Here is a 12,700-nt window from a genome sequence, read left to right as displayed (position 1 = left end):
GAGTTGCCAGTCTGAAAGCTCATCTTGAACAAAAAAGTAAGGCAACCACCAAAAAAACAACACGCAAACCCTTATTGTGAGCGAGGAAAAATCAATGTGGACCTTGCAATATGCTGAATCAGCACTCGTGAACTTCTATACATGCCCATGCACGAACACACGCTTACACAGAGAGAGAAATGGAATTGACTGATCCTTGTCAGTAAGTCATTTTTCAGGATAATTTTTCTGCATCAGCCGCATTTCTGCTGGAGAAATGACTACATTTGTTTTCACAATGACACGGAGGAGAAGGAAATGGCTTTTCATGCTGGAACAAGGATTGATTGCATTGGGGAGGTCCAATCATTTTTTTGGATTGACAGTAGCCAAAAACCTCAGTAGCCTTTACTCTGTAGAGACATATACGATATGTTACTTGCTTGTTGAGTAAACAGTTGGCCATGTTCACCAGCTGCTATGGTGTACCTTCAGGTAGCATTTTGTTATTGCGGTCTTTCAGCAGCAAACTCCACTAACCGTTTCATAATGGGAACAGCATTCTTCTCCTCTTGATGCAGATGAAATAATTCTCATGTCTACATCCAACCCTGTAAAGACATCATCCCAAAGCAACACTGACGGAAGCCTTTGGTGCACACTACTCTAGTCACCTTCCATGTGTTGGTTTTATACATGGAATCTGGGGAGCTGATGCAAATCATAGTGACAATGTAGCAAGCCAAGCAGATGTTGGCTATGAAAAATAGATGGACTGTGATGTCAGCTGTGGAGTAGTTCAAGCCGGGGCACCTCTGACAGACAGCAGCTTCAGTAGCGTGTGAATGCCTGCTGCGAACCCAATTCTTACATAAGGACAGGTACACCATCTTCACATAGGTGCAAAAAATATCTCGGGTTTGGTGGATTCGGCTTGCTTTGCCTGCACAAGTCTGTGGCTCAGGCAGCACACTTCCGTTAGTTTCATTGTCATTCCATTTCTGTTATGGAACATCAAGTGCACCCACAAGTATTGCAAACATAAAATATGCATCTAACCCTGATCTGCAAGGACAGATGGGCTCAGCTCCTGCACAAGGTCTGTCAGTCTAACGGGGAGCAGATCAAATATTCACCATTTAAACCTCAGTTTACCCATATCTCTTTGTTGCTACTGAAATATAAATTGACAACACGCTCTGAGGAAAGGGGGATTCTCTTTGTACTTCAGATTGCATGCCAAGCTGTTTTCACATCATTACTAGAGTGATGGGAACAAAACTTGCTATTATTCCTCTCCGTTTGTCCTATGATGAGACCAATTTTGAACCTTCCAAAACACCTAAACAACACAAATGCAATGTAGTGACAAACCAACGCTTTCACATCCTTACTGAAATAATGCCGAGCGAGATGTGGCGCAGTGTTTACATCTCACATACAGGCCGCGTTTATCTGAACCTGAAATGGGCTGAAGGCTGGAGATAGCGTGAACAAAGATGACAGGGAAAGAGATGAAAAACGGATTTGACATCTCCACAGCCAGGTATTAAGAGAGCTGCCAGGCTCAGAAGTGCAGACACAAGCAGGCATTAAAGTTTCAGAGTCCCAGGTCGCGAGAATGTCCTGTCTCTCTCCTCATAGCACCCACCCACCCCTCCTGCACCTCCCTCTGCTTAGGGCCCAGAATTGGACGCCCTTAGAGCTTGCATGGCTGTACTGCTCCTCCAGTGACCCTCACTTCAGACAGCCTCTGTCCCCTCTCATTCCACTCTGAGTGCCCTTTACATGGAGCACAGAGATCATGACTGTCCCCTGTGTCTGCCCCAGCAGCTGAATGTGCCTCAGAGCTGGTTCCTCACCTTCCGACCCCTCCACTCTGAGTGCACTGTACCTGGGCAGGAGAGAGCCAGACAGTCCCGTTGTCCCCAGCATGTGTGCTGCAGGGCTGGGGGTGGATGGCGGAGGGCTCATGGGTCTGCTCGCTCTGTGCTCTCAGAGAGAGTCCAAGCAGGTGCAGAACAGTCGGCTCCGCAATCCTGACGTAACAGGGTTATCCAAGTCTTAGAGGGGCTTCTCTGTCTGTCAGCTTGCCTTCGATATCTCAGCTGCACAGCCAGCCAACCAGCCCACTCACTGCAGGCTGCAGTCCACTGGCTCCAAGGCTCAGGGAGCCACCAAGAGGGGGTGGTTTACGTGTGTGTGTGTGTGTGTGTGTGTGTGTGTTTTTCCCTGAGCTTCTACGTGGGCAAGTGTGTGCCTATGTGTGTGTGTTATTGGAAGCGGGGCCTTGGGAACTGAGAGTGGGAGCCTCCTGACTGCAACAGTGGCTGCTACCTTGGCAACCCAGGAGGGAAAGATGTGTTGAATGAGTGAGTGGGAGAGGGATCTACAGTAGATGCATGCGTGCGGGGGACGTGGCTCTGTTTATGAATTTAGTTATTTAAACGGGCTTAATACATGCCACATGATATGCTCTAACTGTACTGCTAGTATTTGAGGTGCTGTAGTCTTTTGTTCTCTTTGTGTTTATTTTTTTTATGCAAACTCACTCAACTCCCTCTCCCCTATGGAGTTGACCCCCTTTAAAGGTAAGTACAGTGTAATTTGACATGAAGCTGGTGACAGGGCACCTTTTCAATTAGGGAGCATTGGCCCATCAAAAATAGCAGCAGCAAGGGGCAAAACATCAGAGGATGGAAGCAATGAGTGTGACACATTTATTTTGACAAATTGAAATGTTTTTTGTCCCCTCTGCCTCAACTTAAAATGTCGCTAAATTCAAGACTGACCAAACGGATTTGGCTCTTTGTGGGGAGAAGAGACTGGTCCACTCAAGGTGTGTTAACATCACCGGCTCAAAGCTCTGGTGGTCTCTGAAAGCTGCAACTCCCCCCCTCACTCCTTTTGATGCTTCTTTTCTCCCATGACAATGCTTTTGAACAAGTTGGCACAACTACAGAAGTAAAATGTTATATACATGTTAACATCGTGTCAGCATTTCAAATTAACCTTTTGATTAATAGCTACACACTTTCAGAGATGAGTATCGAGTCCAACAGATTGCAGGACAGTCAATAGTGAAATAGAAGGTTTCATGCAGCTATGCGTTTCATTTGGTAGCTACCACTCTACATCAAAGAGTCTATAGTGCGTTGTGTGGGCCTTGCCTGATGATAGGAGATGAAGATGCTTTCATGTCTGCAGTACAGGGCTCTTAGTCACATAATACATCAAAAAAGGCAGAAAATAATGACAGGCAATATGCAACTGGAGTGTGTACCTTACAGCGCAAGATTGTGATCATCAGTGTAGGCATGCATAGATCTATTTTGCTTATTGGTTATTATCTACCTCTATGTCATTTTGCATAGGTGTGTGAATTTTCCATTGCATTCTCGGATGTGTGTCTGTGCGTGTGTGTGTGTATGTACAGAAGGGGAAAAGATGAAATGACATAGTAGGGCCAGCAGAGATGACACCCGCTCGAAGTATACTCATTTTCTCATCTCACACATTGAGCAACCCTGCTGCTCCTCAGGAAACAAATAATGGCTTAGTCATAACACCTCGCCAACTCACCGAAGAGCTACTCACTGGAAAAAGCAGTGATTTTACCACTGAAAAACATGCCCTCCTCCCTATACAATTTAAGTCAGATTGTACAAAAGCAGTGCCAAAGGAGTGGAGGTGGGTCCAAATTAGCCCTTACCTCCTCACTCCCCCACCCCCATGTGGTTAGTGACACCGTACATCACATCAACCTCATTTGGGGACATTCTTCAGTACAAGACCTCTGCCATTATTAAAGTTACATATTTTTTTATTAAGAAGCCCCTTTTCACTGCTGCTGAGGATTTTCTCAAGTCGTTACAACTGTTTTGCACAACTGGCACTCTAAACAGCTGACGAATCAAAGGCAAATGAAGATCTAACCTCATTAAAAGGCCATTATGAAGAGCAATGCATCATTTGGGTTCTTGGTTTTAATTGACAATTAAAGTATATAAGTTAATGTATCCATTAGGCTAATTGATCAGCACAAGGCTGATTTTTCTGTTAGCTACAACTCCATTTGAGGCTATTTATCATGCATTTTTAATAGCTTCTCTACATTGCCTAAAATGCCATACTTCCTTAAGTTATCTTTCTGTAACTATTAACTACCAGTAGACCGTCTCTGGGTGTAAAAAAAAGACTTCTCGTGCAAATTGTCTTTTTATATGATCAACTCCTGCTACACTTGTTATACACATATTTTTAAATTCAGTTCAGCAGCATTTCTTTAAACTTATGTTACATTTGTACGACTATTATTGTTCAGCAGCAATGAATGACAGATGACATGATGTTGAAAATCACTTTAACAGTAAGACTTGATCTTAAAGAACATTAAAACGTGTGGCTAGAAACAGCTTGAGCTTTTCGCCTGGTGTTGTGGGATCTTGCAGCCTGAGCTGGCCTTATCCTTACATTCCAATAAGACACCATGCTGAGTTAAATGATGCTGAACCATTTTAAACTGCCTCAAAACTGTGCTTAACCTCGGTGTGTTGAGCCGGAACAGAGCGGGGCACTGTGGTGGTGTGATCCAAATGCTGATCCTGCTGGGGAGTATTGAGGTGGACAGGGCAGGTGTTGTGACAGAATGAAGCCAACCACACTGCGTGCTGCCTCTGCATGCATACTGCAGGTTATTTGAGCATCTATTGGATTGCTAGTGCATACATATGATAAAGGATGGAAATAGTCGGTGTTCTTTATCTTTTCAGTGTTGAAATTCACTAAACGGTTGAGGAACTACAACACACGCGCAATGATGCATTCACTGGTTAGCTGCCAGCCACTCCACTCCTCGCTGTCCTGCTGCGGGGACTTACTTTAATGCTTGTGTTTGTTTGTGTGTGCCTCTGTGATTGAGTGATTACATGTTTACTTGCATTTGTGTGCACATGTGTGTACATCTGTGTGGATCGTTGGCGTTTCCCACCCATCCGTGCAGATTCCTGGCAGCCAGGCGGTCTGGCGGTAGCTCCCTGCTGTTAGCTGCTCCCTAGCAGGCTGGAAATGGTTGGTGGAATCCCCTCCTGGAGCTTTCCTGATGCTGCAGGCAGATGCCTCTCTCCATCTCCCCTCATCTCATCGCTCACCTGGGGACTGTTGCCAGCCAGCGAGCCTCGATCCCACCCTCTTTCCTCCAGCCTGAAGGCCCTCAGCCTTGCCAAAGAGGGAGTGAAAAAGAGAGTGGGGGTGGGCAGATACACCAATACCAGCCTAAGCTCTGCATGCAGACAACATACACGCTCATGAAAGTGCATACACACAAGTAAAAACATTATTCACACAGCGGCAGCGTCCATGGCTGCAAGTTTGGCCCCATTTGGCTGCCTGGACTACTCCATGAGTGCCAAGTGTCTTGGTACCATTAAGCAGCAGCCAGCCCATCTCGATTGCCCTGCATGAGTGCTCTTCGCCAGCACACTTCATTGTCAGCTAACCCTCTGGTAGCTGCGCTTGTCGAACCTCACATTTCTTGTTGAAGATGAGGGAGCGGGGTGAGGAAGGTGATGGGAAAGTGGGAGGCGAGGGTGGAAGAAGAGCGTGACAAGCGGCAGGCTCTCAGCTCTCTGCACCCAGCTGGAATTTTCATGTCAGTTTAAATTGAATCCATGCGCCTATGAACAGTTACAGTTTGAAATGTTTGCTAAAATATTGAATTCATCGGCATACTGTACACTACTGGGTCATTTAGAATACCGTTCATGGCCCATCTCGGTTTATTGGCTAAATAAATCTACATGCATTATTTCTCTTCAACTGATTCCATTAATTAGTTTTGCCACATGTTCTCTTTCTCTTTGTTATTCGTGGTCTCTTTTGTGTATTCACTATTTAATAAAGAGGACGAGCCACAAAGAATGATTTTGTGAGGTATATTTAAACTGCCAAACCTAACACCTGATGTCAGCTGGGAGTCAGGGAGGAGGAGGAGGGGGAGGAGAGGAGGGTTAGTTAAAAATAGCAGTAGTCTCTCCAGGATGGCAGGTTTTTAATTAACAATAGAGAGCGTCTGATAATCCACAGTTAATCCAGAGGAGAAGAGGGAGGAGAGGAGAGAAGAAGAGAAACTCATCAGCTGTTTGATGTTAGGACTACAAGTCCCTCCTGGCCCTTCCACTGCTCGCAGCTGAGCTCTTCTGCGCTGTGATATCCATAGCCCAAATGTATTTATTTTGTGAAACAGCCATGCTCCATATTTTGTGATTCACTTTGTCTCTGACTAACCGCTGTCTGTTCCCATTAGCGTGAATGTGTGCATGCTGCTCTTCTTAAACTGACTGGGATTCTCTTTGCACTTGTGTGTGGCGTTAGCGGATCGGGGCTGTTTGTTGAAAAGTAGCCGACTGAAGGCCCTGATGGCTGGAGGCGTCTACTTAAAGTCCTACGCCTGTTGAAAGGCTTGATCTGTCGGGGAAACACTGGGAGATGTCAGGCCTGCTTCACACTCAAAGGGAGTGTGCTATCCAAGACAATTTAAGCTTCGAGGGAAATGGGGGTGGTATTTTCTTCTCTCTCTCTTTTTGTACAGATGCAAAGACAGTAACAAATATGCTGTTTGTACGCACTGTGATACTTATATGCTGGGGCCTGGTTGCATTTTACTCTCATAGTTCAGAGAGAATTTGACGCTAATGTATGACATATTCTAGGCATTCAGTCGTTGACGCTTCTATCTTGAGCATTTAAAAAAAAAGTATTACAAGAGTAAATTCCCTTAAGCTCCAAGATCAACAATATAACAAGCAACCAATACCGAGGAGTGCATGGATCAGAGTCTACACATTCCCTATTTATAAGGTTGCTATCATGACGTGAAATATCAGGTGGAGATGTTTTCTTTTTATTTGCCCAGGATTATCTCTTGAACGATAATTTGCCGATCTTTTAAGTAGTTGAATCGTGAGTAAAAAGGGTCTCTGTGAGGGTATACAGTGTACAGATCTGGAAAGAGGCTGTCTCATCCATCACATGTTGTAGAGTGCACATCTGCAATGCTGCGACAACTGAGCAGGCTTCACATGGTTGACAAAAGTCACACCAAGACTCTTGGCGCTCCAGGCAGGAGTCACTGTGATCTTGTCAGTAGTGATGAAGAGATGTTACAAAGGATTTTTGGAGGAAAAGATGTATGATACCCTCGAGGGTGACTATGGACGGGAGCAAGGCCTGGGTATTATTTTCAGTTTTAGGAACAAAGGCATTAAACTCTGGTCATCAAATAACAACATCGTCTAAATTTAACTTTAGCTTCTTTTTCTTTGACTGCCAGGCAGCAACTTTCAGGTCTGAAAAGTGACACCAGTGCTGAAGTGCCTTGAACCTGCATTCTTTCTAATGGCCAGCAGGGGGTTGCAAAAATGAGTCTGATTGTATAGAAGTCTTTGAGAAAATAAGGCTACTTCTGACTTCATTTATTACCTCAGTAAACATTGGAAACATTAGTTTATGGTCTCAATCGCTAGTGTCAAGTCTTGTTCAATACAGCGTGATGTTGATTTGCAAATGATGGTCTCATTTAGAGTAAAATAGACAATGAGTATGCTTTAGGGCGTGGCTACCTTGTGATTGACAGGTCGCTTCCACATCATTTTACGGTCTGGGAGTTTTCCGTGTTTTCATCGAGAACTTTAACCCTTTCACAGTGTGTTTTCAACTCAGGAAAGTTAATTGTAACATTTTGGTCGCCTAAAAATGTCTGTCTAGCTCCACTCTCTTGAACAAGAGAGAATCAAGATGGTGACGGTCACAATGGTTGAGTCTTCAAAACAGCAGTCCACAAACCAATGGGTGTATACAGTCTTTGTAGACTACCATCAATTACAAAAACATAATACAAAAACATGATACAAGTTGCCAAGTTTGAGAGAGAGTAGAATTATTCATCAACATGAAATATGGTACCGCATTCCAAATGTAAAAGGACAAAGTGTTTATCTCTTCTAATAATGAGGGGAGTCTCTCTGTCTCCCCTCAGACCTTTTAGTATGGATGATGAGTATAAATTAAGATGTCTTGTTGTCAGTGAGCAATTTGAAGAAATAAAACAACTGAATGGAGAAAACATTTTAAAAGTTTTCCTTTCCCTCTTTCTGTCATTTCAGGACAGAGTCTGGGCTACGGCTTTGTCAACTACATCGATCCAAAGGACGCAGAGAAAGCCATCAACACGTTAAATGGACTCAGACTTCAGACCAAAACGATCAAGGTAACCAACACCGTGTACAACTGCTAAAACACCTCTGATTGTAACACACCATAGTTGCTGCCATTACAAATGCACAGTATCTTTCAACAGCTAAATATCTGAAAAGTATTACCGCAAAATATTAAATTAATTGCTTGATAATTGATAGAAATCATAAGATTTTATAAATTTGCGGAGATCATGCATAACTCAAGTTAAAAGGCTGCTTTGCTCTTTCTCAGAGCCCCTTTAGATAGTGATTCTGTTTGTAAATGAGCTGGAGGGAAAGATGGGCTTAACGCGCATGAGCGACAAAAAGTAAAAAGAGACCATTCAAATCAAAGAGACATATTAAAAAGCTTGCGACTATCGCTGATATGCTAATTACTTTCTAAATGTCAAAATGTAAAGGTGAAATTATAGATAGAGAGTGAAAAGGGAAGAAACACATCAATCACTGCATATTTTCCAAAATAATTGAAAGTTCTGTTATTGAATTTTAATGGCATGACTAATGTGCAGGCTTGCAGAGAGTTGTCAGGTAAGAAAGATAAATCCCTTCTCCAAACATGTTAAACATCTTTTAAAGGTTACAAATTAAACATAATTACAAGCAGTTGTTCCTGCCTTCGCATAAAATCAACACACATCAGATTTCATGCTGATCTTGTTTTTTCCTCTCTTATATCCTCTACTATCGTCCCTTCTGCGCCTGCCGATATGTTGTTGCTTTTAAACTGGGCAGTAATCTGTTGCTCTGTGATAATCCCTGGATTCTCGCTTTTCGTCATCTGATCTAATCTAATCTAATCTGATCTATTAGGATGGGATTATCTTGTAGTTGGGAATAGGCAGTCCCTGTGAGAATCCCTCTATTCCCCCAGACAATGTACGCTGCCCGGCCCGGCCTTGGTTCAGCACAGCATCCTGGCTCTTGTCTAATTTATGCCACAGAAAAAAGAAGAGAGATATGTGATCCTGCATGTGTGTGAACATGCAGGATTGTTTGAGGTGGGTTGAGGTGGGTTGTGTGGTGGTTTGAGGTGGTTTTGATGGGTGGATCAGTGCGTGTATTGTCCACATTGTATGATTCGGTCATTGCGATCAGCAAACCAGGGGTCTCCCAGAGCAACTATTACCAGTGTATGACCCAAAAGAGCGGTGAATGTGTATGTGAGAGCGCACACATCGGCATTACAGGAGCACTGTTCTTGATAATAAGAGCGGTAAGATACAAGCAAGCAACTAACAACATAGAGACTTAAGTGAAAGTAGGCTTTTTTTAATATACAATGGACAATGTTGAAGGTCATTTACGTAGCGTGGAATTCATGAGGTCTGTAATTGAGTGTAGTAGGCAGAGTTCACAGATTTTCACTCACACTCTCATGACACAAGAGATTGCCTCAAGTTGTTCCTCAGATAAAGGCGATCTTCGTAATGACAGAAGACAACCCTGCATCTCTGTCTGGCGCTATCGCTCTTTCACACTTAATTTCCTCTCTCCCACTACCCTCTTTCCTTGCTTTCTCCCTCCACAACAGACAGAAATACCCTAAAGGTAACAAGGTAAATTAAAAGGCAGCACGGTAATTCTGAAATTAAGCTTGGCGCTCTTTCATGTCACACCCTTCCCACTCTTTGCCACGACACTTGTGAGGAAACGCTTGGCCCAGAGATTTACATGCTCTCAGGCGATGTGCATCTCTGTAGTGTCTTTGAGTTGGTTTCACTGCTGCGGTTTCCTCCGCCATGACACCTCAGATTTTGTCAGCGGTGGCTGCGATGCTGCTTTCCCTCTGAGGTGTGAGGGGAAGCAGCATGCCAAAGGTGAGAGGAGCTCACAGGGACATGCATGTACATAATCTCACACACTTTTTCAAACTTTTCTGCACACACAGACACACACACACACACACTCCAGTTTAACACGCGCACTAAACCGCACTCGTACACAATAGCGCTCACAGCTTGAGGAGGTGTTGATGGATTAGACATCTGGAGTTGGCTGACAAAGAGAGAAAATGAGGGAGAGCTGCACAGAGGAGAAAAAAAGGAGCAAAAAGCGGCAGAATCTGGAAGAGAGAGAAAGGTTTAGTGAGGCAGTGCGCAGGAAGGAAGCAGAGGGAAAAGATCCAGGCAGCAAAGGAGAGAGATGCAGAGAGGAAGAGGAAGACAGAGGAGCTGAGCAGAGAGGCCAAAGAGAAAGGATGTGTGAAAGGAAAGTGAGACATGGGGAGAGCCAGATGTTCCCAATCCCATTCTCCCACCGTTAGAGTGCAGCAGGATTTCCATGCTGTTGCTCAAGGATATGACTGCATATCCACCATATTTGCCTTACTTCAACCTTATTTGATGGCTTATGTCTCCACTTGTCAGAGGTAATGAAAGCACTCCAAGGGAAAGCTGCTCCAGTCAGCAGCAGTTGTAATGGGATTTAGGCAACTTTTGCTTGAGCAAAATCGTGTCTGCACATGAGGATGTTGGGGACAACGTTTGACAAGTGAAAGTTCACTGGTAGAGAGCTGCTGCTGGGAGCCACACACAGCACAATATAACCAGTTATCGCCATTTGCACCATTAGAGAGGACATTCATCCACAGTATACTCTAAGTAGAAGATTATGTGTGTATGTGATGTGTGTGTGTGCATGATTATGGACATGTGCATGGGGATAAGTGTTTCTGTACGCGTGTGGAAATGAGGAGGAGCAGTAGCGTGTGACAATGAGTGAAACTGTGTGGGGTGAGTGGTAACACGAGGAAGTCTTTTTACTCCCTCTGTGAGATTGCTGTCCAGGCGAGTGTTTGCAAGGGCAAGACTGTAATGCATTTGATGTGCTGGTGTTAGTTTTTGTGAGTGTGTGTATGGTTGCATGGGCTTTCACAGCATACTGCAGGTAAGAAAAATCAGAAGGGACACAGTGGAAAAAGATTTACTCCCAGTTCTAATCTTTAAGAAATGCAGGGCAGATGCTCTGCAGTAGAGAGCATGTTGAAGGTTTTACCCGTGCTGTATACCTACTTAACGTAACTAAACTGATGATTTACTCTGCAGGATTTGCAAGACTAAATTTCACTTGGTTAAAATACTAAAGGCTTTTGGTTACTTACTATTAGGCTCATTGCTAATGTTTAAATCAAATAGCCAACTGAAAAAAGACATATGCAAACACAATATATGAACTCTTACCATTCTTTTCTCCATTCTTTGATCAAAAAGTCTCTTAATTCACCCAATTGATTCAACCATACAGAGTTTGCATCCTAATACTTTTAATCCTGTTCCCCTGGCTGCCAGAGCTGTCCTTTCACACCTGTTGTTTCTACTCAAGGGAACAAAGTTCCCTCTGCCTCCCCCAGCAAACGACTCAAGTGTTATCTCTCCAGTGTTCTAAGCAGCTAAATCTTTTCCTGACAACGATAATCCCCACGGCAAGGTGTGCTAAGAAAACAGTCACATTTTCCTCCCTGTGGAGGATCCAATGACCCGCACCCCTGCCCATCCAAAATCCTTGTATCTCACGCTTTAATCTTTTTTAGATTTAACCCCCCCCCCCCCCCCCCCTAGGAAGTTAATGACTTGTACAATACTGGAGCTGTAATTTATTTACACAAGCCCTCTGACTCCGCATCTTTTCCTACAGGTGTCATATGCACGACCCAGCTCAGCCTCCATCCGTGATGCCAACCTGTATGTGAGCGGCCTGCCCAAGACTATGCCTCAGAAGGAGCTGGAGCAGCTCTTCTCCCAGTACGGACGCATCATCACCTCCCGCATCCTCGTCGACCAGGTCACAGGTATCCATGGGGCAGCGCCTCCTCTCTCTTCACACTTATACACAGACTCGCGTGATCAGCCAGGCACCGAGCGTTTAAAAAAAACACCAAAAAAACGCTTGTTTCCAGAATCCTGAAATACACTTATGCACATCTAAATCAATAAATATGCTGTGTGCTGCACAAAAGAGAAGATATTATTTCTGCCTGTTGCTCAAGTAGCAACGTACTTTCTTCAGCCAACAAAGATGGCAGCTGTAAGTGACATATTTCTCTGCACTTGTCTCTGAAACTGTAAACAAGTAATCTCAAGTGTAACATGTAACTGTAGCACTATGTGTCACTCACATCCACACTCAATGTGTTAATTCTACGGAGTACAGGACCATCCGTCATATTTGCATAAAAGGAGTGTAAGTAAATAACTTAATGAACATGAAAACGCATGAAATTTGACAGAAAACAACCTCCTGAAAACATTTGCTCTGTGTGTGGTAACACATTGTGAAAAAGTGCAGGAAGGCAGAAGTACTTCAACAAAGGATATCCGACTTCTGTAGACAGGTACATATTCATAGATCATCGTCAACCAAAATAAAACTGTACCAGCATCCAAAGATATTTATTCTAATATTGTAAAAAAATGATTTCCACCATATCACCCAGCCCTATTGTCCACCAAGCATTGACTAGTGAG

General features: G+C 43.9%; 1 protein-coding gene across 9 annotated transcripts in view; it reads left to right on the top strand.

Moving 5' to 3' along the window:
* The window catches only part of elavl4 (ELAV like neuron-specific RNA binding protein 4), a 72,385-nt gene that overhangs the window by 37,365 nt on the left and 22,320 nt on the right, over positions 1 to 12,700 (top strand). For all 9 annotated transcript variants that reach the window (XM_031864341.1, XM_031864339.1, XM_031864338.1 and 6 more), the window contains 2 exons: positions 8,142 to 8,245; positions 11,871 to 12,024. In XM_031864341.1, coding sequence (XP_031720201.1) covers positions 8,142 to 8,245; positions 11,871 to 12,024 — 258 coding nt within the window. The remainder of the gene's footprint in view (positions 1 to 8,141; positions 8,246 to 11,870; positions 12,025 to 12,700) is intronic.

This window comes from Anarrhichthys ocellatus, unplaced genomic scaffold (genome assembly GCF_004355925.1).
Source record: "Anarrhichthys ocellatus isolate YVR2014 unplaced genomic scaffold, GSC_Weel_1.0 scaffold30, whole genome shotgun sequence".
NCBI lineage: Eukaryota > Metazoa > Chordata > Actinopteri > Perciformes > Anarhichadidae > Anarrhichthys > Anarrhichthys ocellatus.
This window is presented reverse-complemented; position numbering and strand designations above follow the sequence as displayed.